General features: G+C 36.9%; 1 protein-coding gene across 10 annotated transcripts in view; it reads left to right on the top strand.

Annotated features, from left to right (window-relative positions):
- The window catches only part of syne1b (spectrin repeat containing, nuclear envelope 1b), a 164356-nt gene that overhangs the window by 110423 nt on the left and 28696 nt on the right, over positions 1-25237 (top strand). For all 10 annotated transcript variants that reach the window (XM_089120128.1, XM_089120131.1, XM_089120130.1 and 7 more), the window contains 28 exons: positions 1182-1373; positions 3818-3952; positions 4076-4176; positions 4259-4412; positions 7736-7867; positions 8410-8559; positions 9549-9758; positions 9844-9945; positions 11547-11666; positions 11847-12047; positions 12136-12309; positions 12985-13116; positions 13216-13412; positions 13503-13635; positions 14305-14487; positions 14601-14750; positions 14931-15107; positions 17831-17986; positions 18096-18251; positions 18389-18559; positions 18649-18782; positions 20954-21158; positions 21672-21854; positions 21952-22098; positions 22311-22465; positions 23738-23885; positions 23982-24076; positions 24159-24393. In XM_089120128.1, the coding sequence (XP_088976254.1) occupies positions 1182-1373; positions 3818-3952; positions 4076-4176; positions 4259-4412; positions 7736-7867; positions 8410-8559; positions 9549-9758; positions 9844-9945; positions 11547-11666; positions 11847-12047; positions 12136-12309; positions 12985-13116; positions 13216-13412; positions 13503-13635; positions 14305-14487; positions 14601-14750; positions 14931-15107; positions 17831-17986; positions 18096-18251; positions 18389-18559; positions 18649-18782; positions 20954-21158; positions 21672-21854; positions 21952-22098; positions 22311-22465; positions 23738-23885; positions 23982-24076; positions 24159-24393 (4428 nt within the window). The remainder of the gene's footprint in view (positions 1-1181; positions 1374-3817; positions 3953-4075; positions 4177-4258; positions 4413-7735; positions 7868-8409; positions 8560-9548; positions 9759-9843; positions 9946-11546; positions 11667-11846; positions 12048-12135; positions 12310-12984; positions 13117-13215; positions 13413-13502; positions 13636-14304; positions 14488-14600; positions 14751-14930; positions 15108-17830; positions 17987-18095; positions 18252-18388; positions 18560-18648; positions 18783-20953; positions 21159-21671; positions 21855-21951; positions 22099-22310; positions 22466-23737; positions 23886-23981; positions 24077-24158; positions 24394-25237) is intronic.

The raw sequence follows: 25237 nt of genomic DNA, 5'->3' as shown, positions 1-25237 counted from the left end.
TCTGTTTTTCTGAATTAACGAGTTAATTTTTCATGGATTTTTTTTTTTTTTTGCAAAAACTTTTTTCTCACGAAAAATTAACTCATTAATTCAGAAAAACAGAGCAAAAAAAATGTTCTCATGAAAAATTAACTCATTAATTCAGAAAAACAGAGCAAAAACTTTTTTCTCACGAAAAATTAATTCATTAATTCAGAAAAACAGAGCAAAAAAATTTTCTCATGAAAAATTAACTCATTAATTCAGAAAAACAGAGCAAAAAAAAAAATTTCTCATTAAAAATTAACTCGTTAATTCAGAAAAACAGAGTAGATTTTTTTTCTTCAAGTGAATGCAATACGCCTCCGTACTCGAGCCACCAAACAATGAACGTCTAGAACACATTAAAAGTGTTCTCTTTTCAGTTAAAACTGTGTCATGTAAGCGGCCCCTAAGTTAATAACTAATGATCTTTGCAATGAAAGTGAATCAATTAAAAATGAACTTTAGCTGGACAAAAACTTTATTCTAGAGCTGCTGTAAAACCAAAACAGTCTCTGTTACTTTAATTTCCTATTATCACTGTAAAGCTGCTTTGAAACAATCTATATTGTTAAAAGCGCTATATAAATGAAGGTGACTTGACTTGTTCGACATTAAGGCCTGCTTTGTGTTTTTGTTAATTCCTCTCAGAGAACAGGATACTTTGTTATCCCTAAACAGCAGAATTACAAGGCCTCTGAGCGTTCTGATGGGTTGATTCTTAAGCGTTTGTGGCACGAGCCATAATCAGATTATGCAAATGTCTCAGCGTAACACTGTTCACAGTTGGCTTTGAGGATATTAGAGGATTCCTGTGCGAGGATTGGTGCCTACTTCCACCTCTTATTGCATATTCATGAGGGTGACTGCAGCATTAGTGGTGAAAGGGGTGGGGCTTCGTTTGATTTTATGGGAAGGTTACAAACTGGCAGATGTCCCAGTGCGAAACACCTTGAATCTAACCCTGTGTTGACAATTTTCAAGTGACTTTTGGATATAATTTGAAGTACTTTTATACATTCCTCAAGAATGCATGTTTACTGTGAGCATGGCTCGTGAGGGATTACGGATAACGTACAGCGTCGTAGGTCTTGGTAAGGTTCTGGGATGAGAGCTGCAGAACCATGTTTGAGCTGGCCTCTCTTCTGTTGCTCCTGCAGAACATGCTGCTGGAAATCGAGGAGAAGGTGCTGGTTCTCTCCGAGCTCTCCAGACACAGCGAGACTCTTCTGCTGGAGGGCCGACCGGAGAACAGGGAGGACGCGGAGCAGCTCTCCAGGAAGTTGCGTACGCTGAAAGGCAGCCTGCTAGAACTGCAGAGGATGCTGCAAGACAAGCAGATCAACATTCAGGTGAGACTGGACCTCTGAATCAAGGGAAACTTGGACATGTTTGTTCTAGAGGTTCATTTGGAAACCCTAAAAAAGTACTCTAAAACCCTAACATATTACTTTGATATATATATATATATATATATATATATATATATATATATATATATATATATGTCATGCTACTGAATGATTTTCTTATGTATATACTAAAATATTATTGTATTAAATGGTACAATTTGGTGCTCCAAATTTTTGGACCACCAAAATTTGTAATTTAGTGCTCCAAATTCCTTCAAGTTGCATACATATTTGTATGGCATCGTTCATAAAATAATTAAATTATTATTATTATTATCAAATATTTTCAGCTATTAACACCATCTCTGACAGTGAGGAGGAATGAAACAAAACCATTATTTTTATTATACAATCTTATGTTAAAACAATTGTAATATATTTGTATAGTTTTATTTAATTTTTTTAAAAAAAATTCAGTAAGACTTTACAATTAGGTTCATTAATTAAAAATGAATGTATTAACTAACATAAACTAACCATGAGCAATACATTTGTTACTGTTTTTGTTAATATTTGTGAACGTTAGTTATTTCAAATCCAGCTATTCATTGTTTGTTCATGTTAGTTCACAGTGCATTAACTAATGTTAACAAGATTTTAATGAAGTATTAGTGAATGTTGAAATTAACATTAAAAATGATTAACAAATGCTGTAGAAGTATTGTTCATTCTTAGTTAATGTTAACTAATGTAGTAACTAATGAACCTTATTGTAAAGTGTTACCAATTTTTCAACAACATAAAACTGTATATTAAAGTAAACTAGGTAGTTTTTTGTAAGTACACTTAAATCCAGGATTAAAGTAAAATTCATGTTAAAATAAGATGAAAAAGAATGAAAAAAGGATTTCATTTGTTGACATTAATTAATGTATTAACTAACATGAACTGAACATTTTTTACTGTATTTGTTCATCTGTGTTAACATTAGTTAATAAAATAGACATCGGTTCATTGTTTGTTCATGTGCTAATATGCTAACTAATGTTAAGAAATGCAAGTTTTTATTTATTTTTATTTTATTTATGGATAATAAATGCTGTAAAAGTGCAGTAACTAATGCAGTTAAATGATAAGAAAAAATAAAGGTTTTATTGTAATAAAACTACATAAAATATTAAAGGTGCATTGCGCAACATTTCATTTTAAAAATACCCGTTTTTCTATCCCATACATGCTTAAACAATTGCCTGATCACTGCGATTGCCTGTATAATCCTGTACAGTAAAATAAATAAGAGGGAATCGGGACGGAATTTATGACTGGGCGTGACGTCATGTGCGTTCACGCTCACCTGGCAGGTTTGTGTATTCGCCGCCATTCGCCGTATCAGCGAAGACAACTCGAGCGACACAACTTTAGTCAACTTTCGGCAAAAGTAGAAGATGGAGTCAAAGAGACCGGCTTGTAGTTCATTCCAAACCCCAACGCAAACTCCACGTAAGACAAAGAAATAAAACTTTTGTCCAATTCCAGGCGTCAGAATAAGACGAGAGTCAACATCGGTAAGGCTTTCAACTAACGGAGAGATCTCCGGTCTGCTAGGGCTCAAACGGTTCCTATATATATTGTTCATGAACGTGTTTCCATAATAATACAATCATAAGTGGATACAGTAAGCACATAAAACAGTTCAACATGGAGATAGATGGAAACAAAAACTGAAGTTTTCTACTACCCCCGTTTTCCCCTCACACATAAGTGTTTAATTTACTCGAATGCTTTCCTTTCAAATATTAAAAATGACTTTATTACCTCTGAAGACATTATGACTTTGACAAAAGATTTGTGCGGTTGACGCTCCTTTGGTTATGAACAGCTCGTGCAAGCGTGCGTGTGCGTGTGGTCATGAGCGTGCACACTTCTGGTTGCAGTTTCACTTGTAGTTCTGCAAAAACTCAGAGACTTGCGCAATGCACCTTTAAAATAAAAACAATAGGTTTTATTCAAATAAAATAGATGTTTTATAATAATTTTCATTTTATTTCTTTCTGAGTAAAATTTTACCCACTTTTTGTGAGATTCTCTAAAAGTTTTGTCTTTTATTTCCTGCAGGCGACTTTAATTTGGGAGGAGTTGAAAGGCCTTCAAACATCATGTGTAATAATGATATATTACAGCATAGGGTTTTTTTTTCTTGTCACTCTATGTGCAGAATAATTCAGCAGCACTGGGTTCTGGGTCTGAATAGCACAATCTCATGCATGGCTTCCTCTTTTCCTGCTGTTTTTCACAAGAATATTGCAGAATATGAGAATGATGACTGATTATTTGATTCATGATTGTATGATCTTTTGATTTTATTGCAATTCAGTTCCAACAAGGTATTTACGGTATTGAAGACTATTAATCCGCCGTATGTTTGCATTGTCCCTCTCCCGCAGGATTCCCTTCAGGAACCGTCAGACTCCAGTGAATCAGACTCCAGTCTGTCCCAGAGTCCAAACATGCAGGACTGGCTGGCCCAGGCCCGCTCCACACGCAGCCTACAGCACCAGGACACCCTCCAGAAACAAAAGGTACATAACATTTCACAAGAAGAAGAGCGATCAAAATATCTAGAACTATCAACATTGTGTCCTTAAGCTGTAGTAAGAAAGCGTCTACTAAATGAGGAACGATAATATATTATGTTCATTCAGGAGCTTGAAGAGCAACTTGCAGAGCAAAAGAAGCTGTTGAAATCTCTAGCAAGTCGTGGAGAGGAAATACTCACCCAACAAGCATCGCCCGTCAGAACAAGGTACCATTAACCTGCATTTCGCTCTCACTGTTTCCTTTTCTGACGCTCTCTTTACAATTCTTGTCCGTCAAATCTTCTGCAGTGCGACGGAGACCCTGTCCCCTGATATAGAGCTGGAGGGAGACAGTCAGGCCGTGAAAAAGCAGAGGAGAAAGAGATGGGAAAGTCTGAAAAAAGACATGCTCACTAAACTACAGCTCCTCATGAACACCCTGGAACAAGACAGCAAACAACCGGTACACTGATTTCTTCACAGTATCCACATCGCTCAAATGTAGAGCAGATTATGATTTTAGATTAACATGCATATTGTAGGGCAACAATTTTTAATCACCTTTTAACTTTTTTGCTGATTAGTAGTGTTGCTTTCGTCAACGAAAATTATGACTAAATATCATGACGAAAACGAGACGAGACGAGACGCAAATGAGCGCGCGGTATGAGCGCTAATCTATAACTGTTATAACTGTATGGGTGCGGGAAAAATACGCACTGCAAATGGAGTATGTGTGAAACAGGCGTTAGCATAAACGACAACAAACAAAGTTAAGTCTGACACAGAGAAAGGGATTCGTCTTTGGGAGAAAAAGAAGAAATGACATTTGGAAAAACTTTCATTTCATCATGTGTGTAGGCTACTAACATGTTTGATTGGTAAAATAAATGTGTTGTAAATTCAAGTAAATTCAGAGCGTCTTCCTGGAATCATTCTTGAGTCTATAAGGTAACAATAATATAAGAAGATAACTATAAGAAGATAAGATTGTTTGAAATGGGTTTGGCTAAAAGAAAAAAATTGGTTTCGTCTATAGGCTAGCCTACAACTAGGTAGGCTTCTTATATATTGACTGGGTTCAATAGAATTGCCTACTAAAAAGAGACTAAAATACAATTTTCATTGACTAAAACTAGACTATGTCTTTCGCCGACTAAAACTAGACTAAAATGTCATCCGTTTTCGTCGACTAAAACTAGACTAGTCTAAAAAGAGTATGAACATGACTAAAACTAACAAAAACTAAAATGTCAGCTTGACACAAAGACTAGACTAAAACTGAAATTAAAGGAGAACTCCGGCGAACAATGAACCTTTGGTCTGATAAAACATCGGTACACAGTCAACCGTTCTCTGAGTTTTGTTTTCATGATAATCGAATATTTTTTAAGATGGCTCCTGTCTGTATACGCGAAGTGAACTGTCTTCATAAAGTATCTTCTTATTAAACGGTCTGTACACTTAGAAAGTTCTCAATGCTTCGTTTTGCATGTATGGAGCCTCATTATGTTACTGCGTTAGTGTGGGGCTATTGTTAGTGGTATAAACTAGCGATTTCTTTTTACTTAGTCAATGCCCCCAGTACTAGCATTATACGCTAAACAGTTTTTAGAAATAAAACTCTTTACATTCGATTATCATGAAAACAAATCTCAGAGAACGGTTGACTGTGTACCGATGTTTTATTAGACCAAAGGTTCATTGTTCGCCGGAGTTCTCCTTTAAAACAGGCCGCCAAAAACAACACTACTGATTAGCTATAAAGTGTGACAAATGAATTTCTGAAAGTGCATACATCAATGCAGTCTCTCAATTAATGAGTATACAACTATTAGGGGTGGGAATCTTTAGGCACGTCAAGATCCGATCCGATTCTGTGAGTCACAATCTGATTCTTCACAGTCTTTACATTAGTTTATAACGTGGAAATAAATCTCAAAATTTATTTAATTGCATATGTAATGAAAAGTACTTTTCAAAATAATTACAAATTAAAAAATGTAATTAAATTGTATGCTAAGAATTTTAAAGGAGCTGTATGTAAGAAATTTATTTCAAATAATCATAAAATGGATTTGTCACTAGACATTAAGAAATCATGTTCATTCACAAATACTTAAATCACTGACAACTGTAGTCCGGCCAGGATATTGTCATTTAAAAAGTAAAGTTACAGCCCTCAACTGTCATGTCGTGTTTTGGTCTGATGCTCCACCCTCCACCGATCTACCAATCACGAAGTCAATAATGTTGCAGCATTCGGGTTGCCAGCTCTGCTCTAGTTAACACAGCTGAAGCGACAAATGTGTTGGATAAAAATATGTTGTATCCTCCAGCATATCTGGCAACCTCGAGTGGGGGGGGGTGGGGATGTACACGGCTCTACAGTAATTTGAAAGTGATTGCAGTACCAGTTTTGGCCACAATCTTACATCCAGCTCATTTAAATACATAAACTAATATAGCTTCAAAATGTAAAATAAGAAGTAGTCTAAATATTTAAGAGGAAACATATTACAAGCAATAAAACGAAGAATGCGCTCAGTAGAGGATCTGAACGTGTTCCATTCAAGAGCAGTGAGTGATTTTACTCTTTCTCAGCTTTATTGTTGTTTGATTATTATAAGAGCATTTTAAGATGCAAGTACATTTAACCAGTTACACGGAGTCGTACACAGACGCATAGATGCCCACTGCATTCCAAACGACATAAATTATGCCTTCGTACAGCGTTTGTAAGGAAATAACAGCGGGCGAGACCGCACACTGCAAGCGTATAACAAGCAATGCCCGCGTTTTTCACAATGCATATGCTGTACAATGAAGTCCGAGAATGCCCTTGTAATTCGCTTCAACCTTTCCAAACTTATTTTATTAGATTGTTTTGTCTGGTGTGTGTGTGTAAGAGAGAGAGAAATTGGAACCAAGCAGAATACAGGTCTTTCTAAGCACACTCGGCGTCATCGCGCATCTGCGGTTAAAAACTACACTCAGAATCAATCCTGAATCATTGAAGAGAAAATGGTGATTCAATTTCAATATAGCTTTATTAGCATGACTGTGTAACACAATGTTGCCAAAGCATCAACATATTATATATAAATAATAGAACAAACAAACAGAACATATATGTATAGATCATGTCATATGTAGCATGGTAAATAAATAAACACAGTATATATTAATAAATGAATAAATAGAATTAGCTGTCTCTGGCGTTGTGAATAGCTAACACATATTTAGCCGCTGGTGCAGCTGTATTATCATCTTCTCTGAGTTAGATCAGAGAATGATGGGATCAAGGCTTCAAATCTTGGCAGAAAACTTTCTCTAATATTGGTATATTTGGGACAGAAGAGCAGAAAGTGCTCCTCATCCTCTATGATGCATTTGTTTTTTTTAATTCCCACCCCTAACAAATATACATTTACAATGTATACTTGTATACATGCATTTGGCAGATGCTTTTATCCAAAGCAACTTACATTGCATTACAAGGCATAAATGTGATTAGTTTCCTGGAAATCAAACCTATGAACTTGGCATTCATTTCATAAATCTTTTTATCAATCTATTTTGCATAATACTATCAATCTCTCGTTCCCTTTTTCTGCATTTGGGTTCTCAACTATCATTTTACTTTAAACTTTAGCACTATTCTTTATGCGGCCTAGCTGCCTTCAGGGAATGCAAAAATTCTTGCACAACTGGAGCACAGTTGTAATACTCGGAAACTCTCTCTGTTGGTGGAGTGTTTCGTAAAAGTTTTATTTTTTCTATCAGTTTTACTCCAGAACTGCCTGTGTGAAGACTGCCGCCCCGGTTTATAAGAGAGAGACTCACGTCCAGGACAAGTCCAGCCTGATGTCCCTGCACAATGGATTCAGTCAGACAGTAAAGGAAATAACCCCTCAGGTAGACACATTTATATCAAACAGTTCTGGTGCTTTGATACATGCAGTTGTGACGACACAACAATTGAGTAGTGAATTGAATTGTTTTAACAGTTGTTTTCAATTGTTTTAATTGAACTGTTTTATGAATGGTTACACACCTTAAAGGGATAGTTCACTTTGAAATTAATTTTTGGTATGTTTTAGCTTACCCCAAGGGCATCCAAGATGTAGGTGTCATTGTTTCCGCAGTAGTTTCAATTTTGATATTTTTAGGTCAAACCGTTCTTGTCTGTCAGTCATATAATGGAGGTCTATGGTCACCACCTCAAAGAGCATGCACAGAGAAGTCCAAATTAAACATGATTTAATGACTCATAGATGTCAGTACACATACTAAGTAAAAAACTAACAGTATTCATACTAAATTGTATTACCAAAAAGTATCCAAAAATCCCTTTAACCATGGTAAAATCACTATAATGCACAAACTATTGCTTAACTTGACAGCTTATCATAACAGAATGTGTGTGTCATGTGTATGATGTGTTATTGTTTCTACAGGCCACAGATCGCGAGGTCGTTCTGATGGAGCAGCAGCTTTATTCGGCAGTCACAGCCTCTTCCTCTTGGGTGGATGATGTGGAGAACACACTGTTTTCTGGCCCTGCGCTGCTGACGGAGAACGCTGAAACACAACTGTCCAATTATGAGGTCTAAACTTACAGCAGCAAATTTTGCTAGATAATATCCGATTCCTATCTGAGACATCATGTTCGCCCACATTCTGTTCTCCGGATGTTTGTTTTATATAAAAGACATTTTACACTAAACAATATAATATTATATATCCTCATATATATATATATATAAATGAGTTCTGGACAATAATTTAAGCTTAAATTATAATTGTATTATTAAAACTATTATTTATGTTATTAAAGGACATTTATGTTTTATATTATTTGAATAAAAAACTAGTGCTGTCAAATCGATTAGTCTATATACAGTATATATATATACAGATTAGTCTATCTATCTATCTATATATATATATATATATATATATATACAGTATATATATATATATATATATATATGTATATGTATGTGTATGTGTATGTTTGTGTGTGTCTTTGTATATAAACGTACATTGCAATTTTGAAAGTTTGGTAAGATTTTTAATGTTTTCAAAAGAAGTCTCTTCTGCTCTCCAAGGCTGCATTTATTTGATAAAAAAAAAACAAAAAAAAAAAACTGTAATATTGTGAAATATTCTAAAAAATTTTAATAACTGTTTTGTATTTTGAAGCACAGCTGTATTTTCAGCATCATTACTCCAGTCTTCAGTGTCACATGATCCTTCAGAAATCATATTTTTATCATAATCATATTCTAAAATGCAGATTTTCTCCTCAAGAAACATTTATTATTATTATCATTAATGTTGAAAACAATTATGTACAAAACATTTTTATATTTTAAAAGTTAATATTTTGAGTCATCTTTTATTTTTTCGATTTTCATTTTAGTTTTAGTAAATTTAGTACTTCAGCTTTTTTATTTGAGTTTGTTGCCAAGGGAACATTTCTCATTGAAGTTTTTTAGCAACACTGCCAACTGTGAAAAGTGAAACGTAGATAGATCTGTAGAATTATCTGAAACACATTTATAAATATCTATATTTTTTGCTTGACTCGCAGACATTGGGAAAAGAAGTGACGGAGGTGACCAGGGTGGCCAGCCACAGCCAGGGCCAGATCGCCAGCTCTGTGGGTCTCTCTGAGGAAGAGCAGACCCTGATGAAGGACACTCTGGACTGTCTGACGCGACGCCTGGGGGCCCTGGACTCGGCTCTGGACCGCCGCTGTGACACCATGCGGAGCAGAATGCGGGAGCTCACGGCTTTCCAGGTGGGAATCAGGCCTGATGGGCATCATTCAGTTCGGTACATGAATGCAACACTGCAACATCATCTCAGTTCCTGTTTCTTTTCAGACGGAGTTGCAGCATCTCTTTACAGCAATTAGTGAAAGCAAGTTCCAGGTTATCCAGAAAATGGCAGGAGTTCTTGACCACACAACAACTAAACAGCTTGAAGTAAGATTTTTTTATTATTATTAATTAATGTTTTGGATTAACAGTGATTTCAGTTGTATTGGTGTTATTTTAGTATTATTCATATATCATTATAGTATTCATTAATATTACATTTTCATTTTTTTCCATTTTTATTTTAATGTTAGTTTGGTCATTTTGTAAAGTGCTGTTGTCAATTTTAGTTCCATTTTTTTTTTTTTTTTACAGTTTTATTAAAAAAAAATAATTTAAAGAAATCAGTTTTAGTAATTTACGTTTGAAGTGATCGTATTACCTCAAATTAAAGGCATAGCTCACCCAAAAATGAAAATTGTGTCATAATTTACTCATTTTCAAGTTGTTCCAAACCTGCATGAATTTCTTTCCTCTACTGAACACAAAAGGTATTTTGAAAAATGTTGCTAACCAAACAGTTGATGGACCCCATTGACTTTTCAATGCTATTGAAGTTTGGTCACCCATACTCTTCAAAAATCATCTTTTGTGTTCAGCTGAAGAAAGAAATTCATACAGGTTTGGAACAACTTGAGAGTGAGTAACTGATGACATACTTTTCATTTTTGGGTGAATAAGTCCTTTAAGCTCATTTCAAAGTTTTTCATACATTTCAGTTTACAAAAATTATTGGTAATAGTTTGTTTTAGTTAAAGGGATACTCCACCATTTCTTCATATTAAATAGTATTACATTTCATATTAATGTTATTCCCTTAACTAAAACGAGTTGATATACATACCTCTCTCGTCTCAGTGCGTGCACTCAATCGCTCTGGTGCGCGAGACACTTTGATGGCACTTAACTAGCCCAGTTCATTTAACATGGGCCAAGCAGATTTTCTCCATATAATGCACTTCAATGGGAACCAAACGGTTCAAGGTCCAAAAGACAGTTTCAGTGCAAACTGCAAACTGTTCAAAGGGCGATTCCTTTAAACGATTCCAGACGATGAATAAGAGTCTTATCAAGCAAAACGATCGCTCATTTAATCGAATCGAATCTTTTTCCGAGTCGATTCGTTCGTGTCGTTCGTTGAATGAACCAATGGCTCGGAAAAGATTCATTCATTTTGATGAATAAGTTCGAACAGGAGAGTCGCAAACGTGCATCGCAGTACAGAGCAAGGCGACCTTTTCAGCTTATAAAACTTAAACTTTGTTATTTATTTATTAAATGAGCGATCGTTTCACTTGATAAGACCCTTATTCATCGTCTTGAATCGTTTAAAGCCCTTTGAACAAGTTTGCAGTTTGTACTTAAAGTTTCTTTTGGACCTTGAACCTTTTGGTTCCCATTGAAGTCCATTATATGGAGAAAAATGCTGGAATGTTTTCATCAAAAACCTTAATTTCTTTTCGACTGAAGAAAGAATGACATGGACATCTTGGATGACATGGGGGTGAGTGAATTATCAGCAAACGTTTTTTCAAAAGTGAACTACTCCTTTAAGTGCTATCAAAGAGACAAGACAGGTATGTATCAACTCGTCTTAGTTGAGGGAATAACATAGTTTCATATGAAAAAACGGTGGAGTATCCTTTTAACAAAAACAACACAGTAGCACAGTTATCGGTGTGAACTCTGTGTCACTTTTGTTCTGACAGACTATTGCAGAGGTAGAAGAGACGCTGAAAGACTTTGAACACAGAATAACAGAGCTGAAAGCCAGAGGGGCGGAGCTACACCCGGACCAGTTCTCCACCAATGAGCTGCTGAAGCTACAGGTACACGACCAATCATTGGAATCAACGTGGGCAAAAATAAACACTTTCGTTCTTACATTCACTTTTGTGCACTGTATTATTATAAAAAAAAGAGAAGCAGACAATATAGTCCTAAAATATAATGGTTAAGACCTGAAACACCTGGGTCCTCTCAAAGTTGTCCATGTGTGTGCTGGACAGGATGCTTATGAGGAGCTGGTGATGACGGTGGGCTCTCGGCGGAGCGGGCTGAATCAGAATATGGCCTTGAAGAATCAGTATGAACGAGTTCTGCAAGATCTTATTGATCTGGTGGACACGGCCCAGGATAAGATGACCGCTCACCAGAAGATGATTGCTAGCTCAGTAGAGGACGTGCACAGCCTTCTAGACAAACACAAGGTACACCAAACTCCTAAACACATCTTGTGGGTGAAAAACATGTATATGACCTTACTTCAACATGTGTCCCTAAATGCTTGATTTCCAGGAATTTTTCCAAGGCTTGGAGTGGCACATGGTCCTCACTGAGACATTCTATAAGAAAATTAGTGCCTTTGTTTTGCCACGTGAGCGCCAGACTCTGGAGGAGACGCTAGCTCGCGCTCAGGATGTGCTCAAGCAAGCGCACAAAAAAGGAGTTGAGCTGGAGTGCATCTCAGAGGTAACATGATTTTTATTCGGTATATATTCACACACACACTATTGTTCAAAAGTTTGGGGTTTCAGTAAGGTTTTTTAAAAAAGTCATCATTTTACAGACATTTATAATGTTACAAAAGATTTCTATTGAAGATAAATGTCGCACAGGTTCCACAAAAAATATGAAGCAGCACAACTGTTTTCAACATTTATGTTGGATGTTTATGGGCTCTATGCACGGCGGTATTTCCGGTGAAGGTTTAAGGATGCTCGATAACTTCCGCCGACCGTAGAGTCCAATGCAAAACCGAGAATTTATATTGAATTTTATACCCCATGGTTATACTAAAGAAACGTTGGCACAAAAACAGATAAAACAGACACCCCTCGTTGTGTTTGTGCTTCTTTTTAAAATTATATTAAGTAAATATAACTATATATAAAATTACATCTAAACTTATGTACGTTTCGTTTCATATGATTATATGATTCGTGTGATCGCAAATAGGAAAGTGAAATTTGTGAAATGTGTAACTTCCTTTCAAAACATAGTATGTGGCTTCGGGCACATCCCAAATGTTTATAAATGCATGCATGCATAGTAGCATTTATATTAGCATTTATATGAGTAGCATTTATATTTTAAAGTATGCAACTGTTTCCTACTTATGTGTTTGTATGTTTGTGACTTTATCAGACATGGAGTCGTCTAGTTTTGGACTATCAGACCCTGTACCGTTTGCTTGAGGCTGTGGAGGGCAGTCTGCCGAGGGTCGGCCTGGTGGAGGAGACAGAGGAGAGACTGAAGGAAAGAATAGAGCTCTATCAGGTACTTAATAAAATGAGATATCTGGAGTATCATGGGTATGATTAGTGTATTAGGATAGATAATGGACATGTCTACTGATCTCCATGATCTTCACCTAAGGCCCTGAAGGCGAGTCTGATGGAGAACCAAAACAAGCTGCATCAGGTGCTGGAGGAAGGGAAGCATCTTCTGTCAGATGTGAGCTGCTCCAGCCTGGAGAACCAGCTCACTCTTTTGGGCGAACACTGGCTCAACAACTCCACCAAGATTAACAAAGAGCTACACAACCTGGACTCCATCCTGAAGCACTCTACCAGGTCAGGAGCTAAGTTTTAGACTGAGATTCATTGTTTTATTGATTTTATTCTATAATCTTCATGGTTATATGTGCTTGTTCTTGGTCACAGGTATAAGCATGAGTCTGTTGAACTGAGTCGCTGGCTACAGGAAGCTCTGGAACGCTTGGAGTTCTGGAACACACAGACTGTTGCTGGTCCTCAGGAGCTGGAGACTGTTAAAGACCAGCTATCGGCTTTTCTGGTTAGTTAGGCTTTCTTAATGTTAATAAATTACAAACGTTGGATGTGTTTGGGATGTTGATGCATTTGGCAAACCAATTTCACCAGAAAAACCATACTGGCCCACACAGTGGTGAACAGAATGCTGAAATATTGATTAACAGAATGCTGCTGCTGATTTATTGTATTTTTTTTATTTGTTTTATTTAGTGTTTTTATTTTTATTTTGTATGTTTAAAAATATATGTATATATGTATTTTTTAATTTTAATTTTATTTTATTTAATTTTATTTAATTTAATTTTATTTTATTTTATTTTATTTTATTTTATTTTATTTTATTTTATTTTATTTTATTTTATTTTCACTTGTCCTGTGTATGGTTGTGTGGATGCTGGAGCCTATTTATTTATTTGTTCATTTATTAATTTATTTTCCATCCAACCACCAATCTACCCATTTATCCATTCCATATTTATATTTATAATAATATTACATTAATATTTTTTATTATATAATAATATTCCCAATGTAATGTTTTTGCCAATGATCAAATAGTTTCAATAGAAGATTTAATTAAGAATTATTAATAATTAAATATTTATTATTTGTTTAGTTATTTAAATCCCTGCATGTCCATTATGGAAATAATTCTGAAAACCTCAATATACATGTGTTGTGTTGTGTTCAGGAGTTCAGTAAAGAGGTGGAGACTCGCTCCAGTCTAAAGGCCTCAGTGCTGAACGAGGGAAACCAGCTGCTGAGACTGAAGAAGATGGACACCGCGTCTCTGCGGTCTGAACTCACCCGTCTGGACTCTCAGTGGTCTGAACTGCTCGCCCGCATTCCCATTGTTCAAGAGAAGCTCCACCAGGTACAAACCAGCGCTTCTAAACAGGCTAATCTGCTCCAACACGTAGGATTCGTTTCTGAGGTTCTTTCTTAGCCTTATAAATCTTATAAAGATATATTGTCCATTTGTTTTAGTCTCAGATGGATAAGCTGGCATCCTGTCACGCCATCTCTGAGCTTGTGAACTGGATTTCATTGATGGAGAGAGTGATAGAAGAGGATGAGGAAAATCTCAAAGGGGCTGTTGGGTCAAAGGTCATCCAGGAGTACCTGCAGCGATACAAGGTGACATCATTTTTCAGTCTTACCCGTTAGATTCATCAAATGTGAAGTGATGTGTTCCATTAAAGCTCTGCATTAGACCGGATTTTATGACGATTGTCAGAAGAGTAATTACAAATGACTAGCCTAGTTTGTGTGGAGTGTATGTTTTTACACACTGTTGTGTTTCTCTACTTCTTGTAGGGCTTCAGAGTGGACGTCAACTGCAAACAGCTCACTGTGGACTTTGTGAATCAGTCAGTGCTCCAGATCAGCGGTGCGGATGTGGAGAGCAAACGCAGCGATAAGACTGACTTCGCTGAGAAACTGGGCACCATGAACTGCCACTGGCAGATACTGCAGACACACATCACTGAGAGAGTGAGACTTCAGATTATACTTCTACACAACTCTCGATCGTTTCATTCTGAAATGTTGTACTTTTAAGAAGATTCAAAATGTTAAATCTCGCATTGCTTTACACTGACTAAATGTTTGCCATTCAGAATCACCCATAAAAGGATTTTGTAGCTGTATAACGGCACAGGAATGATTAGAAATGGCATTACCATTTTTATGTGCCATGATATTTACACTACATGTTTCTACGAGATACAATTAATGGCTATATAATGGTACACATCCATATTATGTATTAAAATCAATACTAATAGAGCAGTGGTTCTCAACCTTTTTGACTTGAAGGCCCCTCCAACACAATATTCAAACTCTCTCTACATAATATTGTTGACAGAATTAATAATAGGTAGGTAAATTAATTCATAAATAGGAAAGTTGATAGGTAAATAATTTACCTATCAACACTCCCATACCAAATATTAATATTAAATATTAAATTAATTTTGTTATTGTATACAGAGTGAATTATGGTTAATACAGTTTGCCATATACATACATATATATATATATATATATATATATATATATACACTCACCGGCCACTTTATTAGGTACACCTGTCCAACTGCGTGTTAACACTTAATTTCTAAGCAGCCAATCACATGGCGGCAACTCAGTGCATTTAGGCACGTAGACATGGTCAAGACAATCTCCTGCAGTTCAAACCGAGCATCAGTATGGGGAAGAAAGGTGATTTGAGTGACTTTGAACGTGGCATGATTGTTGGTGCCAGAAGGGCTGGTCTGAGTATTTCAGAAACTGCTAATCTACTGGGATTTTCACGCACAACCATCTCTAGGGTTTACAGAGAATGGTCCGAAAAAGAAAAAACATCCAGTGAGCGACAGTTCTGTGGGCGGAAATGCCTTGTTGATGCCAGAGGTCAGAGGAGAATGGCCAGACTGGTTCGAGCTGATAGAAGGGCAACAGTGACTCAAATAACCACCCGTTACAACCAAGGTGGGCAGAAGAGCATCTCTGAACGCACAGTACGTCGAACTTTGAGGCAGATGGGCTACAGCAGCAGAAGACCACACCGGGTGCCACTCCTTTCAGCTAAGAACAGGAAACTGAGGCTACAATTTGCACAAGCTCATCGAAATTGGACAATAGAAGATTGGAAAAACGTTGCCTGGTCTGATGAGTCTCGATTTCTGCTGCGACATTCGGATGGTAGGGTCAGAATTTGGCGTCTACAACATGAAAGCATGGATCCATCCTGCCTTGTATCAACGGTTCAGGCTGGTGGTGGTGGTGTCATGGTGTGGGGAATATTTTCTTGGCACTCTTTGGGCCCCTTGGTACCAATTGAGCATCGTTGCAACGCCAGAGCCTACCTGAGTATTGTTGCTGACCATCTCCATCCCTTTATGACCACAATGTACCCAACTTCTGATGGCTACTTTCAGCAGGATAATGTGCCATGTCATAAAGCTGGAATCATCTCAGACTTGTTTCTTGAACATGACAATGAGTTCGCTGTACTCAAATGGCCTCCACAGTCACCAGATCTCAATCCAATAGAGCATCTTTGGGATGTGGTGGAACGGGAGATTCGCATCATGGATGTGCAGCCGACAAATCTGCGGCAACTGTGTGATGCCATCATGTCAATATGGACCAAACTCCCTGAGGAATGCTTCCAGCACCTTGTTGAATCTATGCCACGAAGAATTGAGGCAGTTCTGAAGGCAAAAGGGGGTCCAACCCGTTACTAGCATGGGGTACCTAATAAAGTGGCCGGTGAGTGTATATATATATACAAATACAATTTCTGTTGTATTTGTGTGTGTGTGTGTATATATATATATATATATATATATATGAAGAGTTCAGATGCAAAAGCCTCTAAATGCCATTTGAAATTTTCTTCTTTAATGATGATTTTTATCAAACTTGTATATTTAAGTTCAGTAATTTCACTTAAATAACAATTAATAGGTAATTATCATTGCCATTTAAGTGAAATTACTGAACTTAAATATACAAGCTTGATAAAAATCATCATTAAAGAAGAAAATTTCAAATGGCATTTAGAGGCTTTTGCATCTGAACTCTTCATATATATATATATATATATATATATATATATATGTGTGTGTGTGTGTGTGTGTGTGTGTGTGTGTAATACATTATTAATACATTATATATAACTTAATTAAAATGCTAAAAAATTAAGATGTAAACTAAAATAATATTTTTTCACCACTCAATTATTATTGTTTCTATTGATGAACTGTATGTTCTTCACTAAAAATAATAGTTATTGAGGGGTAAAAAAATATTATTTTAGTTTACATCTTAATTTTTTACCATTTTAATTCCAATTTAATTTTAATTTAACCCTAACCCTTACTTTTTTAGCATTTTAATGAATTTATTAAGAATTTATTTTAATTAAAAATACATTATTATTTTGTTAGTAATTATAGTAATATGAATGATATAATAATGGTAATTATTATTTTAATACATAATTAGAATAATTATATAAATAATAGTATACAGTACATCATTTTAAGTCATCCTGCCGCCCCCTTGGTTGAGAACCGTATAAAAGTGGCACTTTTTTGCATACTAAATTGTGATTATATACTGATTTATAATTTACTGTTTTACTTATTATAGTTATTCTGTAAAATAATAAATGTGTCATTTGTCACATTTCATTTTTCCTGTTTCAGATGCAATATCTGGAAGGCTTGTTGGCATCCTGGGTTGAATATGAGGGTAAAGTTCAGGGTCTTCAGGCGTGGCTGAACGCTCAGGAGGACCGACTCAAGAGAAAACACAGGATTGAGAATTTATCCTCCGTACAGAACGCACTCAAAGACTGTCAGGTTTGCCTGTTTGACCAGACACATGGTCTTATTTTATTCAACATGACCTCTGTGAGTAGGCTTTCTCCAGCACCGGAATACAGATTGTTTGTTGTCGTATATGTAACAGGAGATGGAGGAGATGGTGAAAGAGAAGGAGAGAGAGCTGGAGAGAGTGGAGGAACAAGCCTGTGCTCTTGTCCAAAACAAGACGGATGAGGCTTGTGCTGTTGTCATGGAGTCTCTACAAGCTTTGAATAACACATGGGCCAATCTGGACCACCTGGTATTACTATTTATTTCATTTGCATTTCATTTTAATCAGCCCTTAATTTAATGCTGCCTCGGAGTTTGGTTAAAATGAAGTAAATTGAGGCTTCGAACAGAACTTTATTGATTTATTTATGTTTTTGTTTGTCTCAGATCGGGCAGCTCAAGATCAGCCTGAAGTCGTTCCAGGACAAGTGGAGTCAGTACAAACAAGCGTCTGAAGAGATCAACGGCTACCTGACGGAGGGACGCTACTCTGTGTCCCGCTATCGTCTGCTCACGGGATCTCTGGAGGCTTCACGGCTGCAGGTGGAGAGTTTACAGGTAAATCAAGTTCCTGTTTGTCTATTACTCTGTAAATTCTGAATCTGAAGGGGGAAAATGACTGCTATTCTTTCTTCTGACGTCTTCAGAACCTGCAGGAGGAGCTTGAGAAACAAGAGAGCAGCCTGAGAAAGTTTGGATCAGTTACACATCAGCTTCTGGAGGAGTGTCACCCATCTGTGTCTGACACTCTCAACAACACACTAAAAGACATCAACGCCAGGTGCATGTGGTGCTAAATTTGATGCTTCATCTGTGTTTTTTTTTTTTAATACAATAACTTAATCTCTGTCTCTCTCTCATATATACTGGTCAAAGGTTTTAAAGGGGTCATGACATGGTTTTTTGTTTTGTTTTATTATGTTCCCTTAGGTGCAATTATAGTATTACTATAGTTTTTTGTACAAAAAAAAAAAAAAAATGTAGTTATTTATGACATTTTCCCACCCTGTTTATCACCTCTGATTCAAACAGTCTGTTTTGGGGTGTTTCCCCTTTAAGACTTCAGTGTTAACGCCTATACTGTTATGATTGGCTAACGTCAGTGCTGCTTATGCATAAATTATTAATGTTAATCATTTTGTATCACATGTAGACTACACAATGCTCCACCACGTGAAACTTCGGTCTTCCAATCTTTTACCATCGTGTCAATTCTCAATTGATTTTGATTCATATGCGCGAGGGAGAGAGAGAGAGAGAGAGAGAGAGAGAGAGAGAGAGAGAGTTTGAAGGCGTGCGCACGGCCAGGGCTCGCTCGCTCGCTGCTCTGTCACACTCACCGTTCAAATAAAGCTGTGGCGCGCTGCATATGCTGCAAATAAACTGCATACGACTGCTTTCCCTGACGTCTGAATCATTCGGCAGCGTATTCAAACATGTTGTTTGTCCACAGCAGCAACAGCACATCTGCGTGGCATCACAGTCATCTTGTAAACAGATCCACTCGCTGCACGACAACGTATGCGATGATGCGAAATGAGGCGTAGTTGTCTTGCGCTGGAGGCGGTCATATGCAAACGATTGGTACGTCACTTCGTACCGTGACGTCACCTCATACCATGGATCCAGAACGAGCTTTGTATTTAGAGCTTGATTAAATAAATGGTTCGTTTATAATGGGGAGGGCATCTTAAGCTATGAAACTTGCTGGAAGTTTTAATAGTACATAGATCTCTTATATACCAAAAGATCAAGGCAAATTTGGTTTCTCATGTCATGACCCCTTTAAATATTTTTTTTTATGTTTCGTGTTCGTCTCGTCAGCTTACCAAGGCTGAATTTATTTGAACTAAAATACAGTGAAAACATTAATGCTGTGAAACAGCATTTCTTTGAAATAGAAATCTGTTGTTACATTATAAATGAATTTATTGTCAATGTCTTTTTAACTAAAGGCAGTGGTGGAGAAAGTATTGAATCTCAGTACTTAAGTAAAAGTACAAATAACCAGATAAATATTTACTTTAGTAAAAGTAGAAGTAACACAATGACAACCATACTTAAGTAAAAAGTAAAAAGTACCTGATTTTAAATGTACTTTAAGTATTAAAAGTAAAAGTACTTGCATAACAATTTAGTCTCTTAATGTCTATTTTCTAATGATTAATAAAACATTTAATTCTAACTCATTCAACCTAATACTCCTATAATGATGTTCAATAATGATGGAAAAAAAATGTTGTCACCATTTCTGAAACAAGCTTGCAATTAGGCAATATGAACATCATGCTTATCCTTACTATATGTCAATAACTATGTTTGGCAGTAAATGCGATTAATTTATGGTGTAATTCTGAACCTCTTGGCTTGCCATAATCCTAACCAAACGTATATTACACATGGTGCGTTTCCTATGCACGTAAAAACAAATATTCGCGTATAAATTGCACGATAAAAGCACTGTGTGCAAGACGCATTTAGTGTGACCGGGTTGATATATCAATGGCAACCAAACGTCACTGGTGAGACAAACGTGCAACGAACGGACGGTCAGATTACCTTTTGGTAGTGGAAAAACTGATCAGAAAATGTAATGAAAATGTAACAGAAGTTGTAGAAATGTAGTGGAGTAGAAAGTAGAATAATTGCTGCAAAATGTAACGAAGTAAAAGTAAAAAGTATGCACTATTTATTCTACTTAAGTAAAGTAAAGATACTTGAAAAATGTACTTAAGTAAAGTAACAAAGTATTTGTACTTCGTTACATTCCACCACTGACTAAAGGACAATTCAGTTGACCATTTTTGAACATTAATCATGGTAGCACTTTGGTATTTTTGAAAGGATCATGTAGAAACATGTAAATAGCATTAGGCACACTAATATGGTAACCTTTAAATGAAGTTAAACCTGTAATGCCAATGTTTTCTGTGTGTGTTTGGTGGTATGCAGGTGGAACAGTCTGCAGGAGGAGATCGTGGAGCGTCTGAAGAGCAGTAAGGGTCTCCTGCAGCTTTGGCAGAGCTATAAGGACCTTTACGGACAGAGTGACTCCAGCGTCCAGACACTCGAGGAGAGAGCAAACCAGATGCTGAAGACAGCCAGCCACAAAGACATCACTGAGGAGGAAGTGTCCACCTGGATTCAAGACTGTGCTGTGAGTTGAAACTCAGATTGCCTGTCTGTGTGTGCATGTAAATATGAGTATGTGGTTACACTTTACAATAAGGTTGAACTAAGATGGAACAATACTTCAACATAAACATATACACATTTACTACAACATTTTTAAGACCAAGGCCTGGTTTCACAGACAGGGCTCAGATAAAGCCTTAGTTCAACACATCTATAAAAGTAGATTTTACAAACGTGTCTTCAGAAAACAAAAAATGGTCTACTTCTTGAGACAAAACAATGGCACTGACATATTAGAATGTATGCTAGTCCAAACTGCTTTCAGTTTATTCATCTTAAACATACATTTTAGTCTGGGACCTAGGATATAATTGGATTTCTTAGCTCTAAATCAATTCAGAAATGGTCTTTAAAGTGTGTACTAATCTAGTGCACTAATCATGAATTCTGAACAGCAACTACTCCTGTAAAGTTTGATGTTTTATGTTCACCCTGATTAAGAATGTAGAATCATTTTCCCCCCATGTCCCCTCAGGAGCTGCTGCGCTCTCAGGCTCCCATCCAGGCGTCTCTGCAGGTTTTATTGGAGCTGGGAGCGCAGCTCAAACAGCAGGTGGACACATCGGCCGTGGCCTCCATCCAGTCTGACCACCTGTCTCTCACCCAACGCCTCAGTGCCGTGGAGCAGAGCCTGAGCAGACAGCAGGTGGCGCTGCAGGTGAGTGGAGAGGATCACCGATACCAGAGCGCTTCAGTGCCGTATGAGAGTGTTTTAGTGTCCGGTACTGAGGGTTTCTGTTGCTTTTTCTCCCCAGGTTGGAGTTCGGGACTATGAGACGTTTAACGAACAGTTGCACTCTCTGTCCCGCTGGATCGTGGAAGCTGAGGAGGTTCTGAAAGGCCAGGATCCCAACGGTTCCTCTGACCTGTCACTGATCTGGAACCGCATGGAGGAACTGAAGGTATGCAAGCCAGAATGGATATAATATAATAACATAAATATGAAGTGTAGCCTACATAATAATTTAAACATAGCAAATGAGGTGTACAAAGAAATTGAATTAAAGAATTAAATTACGCAATATTTCCTCAAAAAACACCTTTGAAATAACAGAAAATCTAAAAATGGAAAGTGTGTAATCTCTTACACACTTTTTTTTTTGTGTGTGTGCAGAAACAAATGCTGAAGTTCAGCAGTATGTCTCCTGATGTGGAGAGGCTGAGTGAACTGGGTTACAGACTCCCTCTCAATGACTCTGAGATCAAACGCATGCAGAACCTCAACAGAAGCTGGTCTACCACCTCAGCTCAGACCACTGAGAGGTTCAGGTGAGCTCCAGCGCTTCCTCCTCATAACCCATTCTTAACCCTAGAAATCTATAAATATAAAGTGTTAAAAAATAGTCCGAAAAATATGTTTTAAATGAAATTTAAACAATTTATTGAACCTTTAGACAAGCTCTAAAATAATCGTACTCAATCAGGTGAAAATTATGCAATTTGATGCAGTTACTGATATTTATAGGATCAAATGAAATTTGATCAGATGAAATTCTGATAACTTGTAATGTAAATCAATGACATCTTTATAACAGTATAGACCTTATTCAGAGCAGCGCCATGACCGGTATGAAAGTGAGGCTGTGAGGGATAGACTTACCGTGTTTCCAATGGCATCCGCTGTAGAAAGCTGAATAAAGCTCCTAGATTAATTACAATTTTCCACAGCTTACATTGTCGGGAGTTTTTTGTCAACTGACATTTCTTGGAAAGATATTTTTCCAGTGTTTCATGAGCAGAACAAAACTAAAACACTTTAAATAACCATACAGCCCATTGAAGAGATGCGTGTCTATCCCTCACAGCCTCGCTTTCATTCTCATTAAAAATCAAAGATGGCGCTGCCGTGAATAAGGCGTATAGCATACTACTAAAAAAAAATGTGTTAAATATGATGCAGGCTTTATAGGTTTAAATCCCCCTCTTTATGGGAATATACACTCACCTAAAGGATTATTAGGAAAACCTGTTCAATTTCTCATTAATGCAATTGATGCGGCAGTCCGGTGGGCGAAAATGCCTTGTTGATGCTAGAGGTCAGAGGAGAATGGGCCGACTGATTCAAGCTGATAGAAGAGCAACTTTGACTGAAATAACCACTCGTTACAACCGAGGTATGCAGCAAAGCATTTGTGAAGACACAACACGCACAACCTTGAGGCGGATGGGCTACAACAGCAGAAGACCCCACCGGGTACCACTCATCTCCACTACAAATAGGAAAAAGAGGCTACAATTTGCAAGAGCTCACCAAAATTGGACAGTTGAAGACTGGAAAAATGTTGCCTGGTCTGATGAGTCTCGATTTCTGTTGAGACATTCAGTCAGAATTTGGCGTAAACAGAATGAGAACATGGATCCATCATGTCTTGTTACCACTGTGCAGGCTGCTGGTGGTGGTGTAATGGTGTCGGGGATGTTTTCTTGGCACACTTTAGGCCCCTTAGTTATTAATAATCCTTTAGGTGAATGTACAAAATGTTATAGAAGATAATGTCAATTTTCTGTTGACCTTCTAAAGTATGTCAATTCTCTTCTCAGTAAACTTCAGGCCCTCATACTACAACAGCAGACATTTCTGGAGAAGTGTGAGACGTGGATGGAGTTCCTGGAGCAGACGGAGGAGAAACTTACCGTGGAGATTTCTGGAAACTTCCAGAGCCTGATGGAGCAACAGCGAGCTCATGAGGTGAGCTGTGAACTGAGACGTGCATTGTTTCAAATCTTGTCTAGATACTAATAAAGGGCCGATATGAATAAACAAAGCTGTGTCTGTTTGTTATAGCTGTTTCAGGCAGAGATGTTCAGCAGACAACAGATCCTTCACTCCATCATCAGCGATGGACAGCGAATGCTGGAGCAGGGACAGGTGGACGACAGGTGAGGGACATCATCATCCGAAATATGCTTATGCAAGATGTTAGCGTACTTCATTTGAAACTCACGGTGAGCGTATTTTCAGAGATGAGTTCAAGCTGAAGCTGGCTCTGCTCAGTAACCAGTGGCAGGGGGTGGTGAGACGCGCACAGCAGCGACGGGGCATCATAGACAGTCTCCTGCGTCAGTGGCAGCGCTACAGGGAGATGGGGGAGAAGCTTCGGAAGTGGTTGGTGGAAGTGTCCCATCAGGCCGTGACCCTGCAGGCGGGCGCACCTGTCCCACTACAGCAGGCACGAGCCATGCTGGATGCGGTTCAGGTAAATATCCTTTTACCTCTGAGAGCCTCATAAGTCTCTTTTAAATTCATTTTTATTTTTATAGTTTCCATTTTAATTTTAAAGTCTATATAGTTTTTATTTATTTTTATTTAATTTAAATTTTTTATGAAATTAAACTACATGAAAACGATGCCTTTGCAACTAGCTGATATGTATATAAATGTGTATACCGGTGTATGTACATGTATGTGTATATATATGTATATATATTAAATACATTTTATAAATGTAACAAATTATTATTATGTGTACGCCAACTGGAGAGCATTTTATTTTAATTAATTTTTATATTATTTCAAATAACACTTTTTGGAAAAAAAAAAAGGTGTTAGCTTTAGTTTTACTTAAATATTATAACCTTGGTGCCTATTTATCTTCACAGTTTTATTAATGATGTTGAATTAATTGAATCACTGGTATATGAGTGCCAAAATTCAACATAATTTATGAAAAAGTGAAGATAAATAGGCAGCAGGGATATTATGGTTAACTAAAACCATAAAAACATTTTCATTAATTCAAATAAAATAAAATGTAAAAAACAAATCTTGTTTTATTTTAATTAGTTGCCAAAGCAAATGTTCTCATTTTCATTTAGCTTAACTTGATGTAGAAAAATAACTAAATCTAAAACTAAAAAAAAACATAAAATAATTACAAAAACAACAAAATGACTAAAATGTTAATTAAACACGAAAACGGAAAAAGGCATTACATTTTATTTTTTTGAACTATAATAGTATCTCAATGATGCTAAAATAATGCATTAATATAGTTATATGTGCAAATGAGCTGCGCAAACAGGCCATGCCTTCCACACATA

The sequence above is a fragment of the Pimephales promelas genome, chromosome 15 (assembly GCF_988280905.1).
Source record: "Pimephales promelas chromosome 15, fPimPro1.hap1.1, whole genome shotgun sequence".
Classification (NCBI taxonomy): Eukaryota; Metazoa; Chordata; class Actinopteri; order Cypriniformes; family Leuciscidae; genus Pimephales; species Pimephales promelas.
The sequence above is the reverse complement of the archived record's forward strand: the minus strand, read 5'-3'. Positions and strand labels throughout refer to the sequence as shown.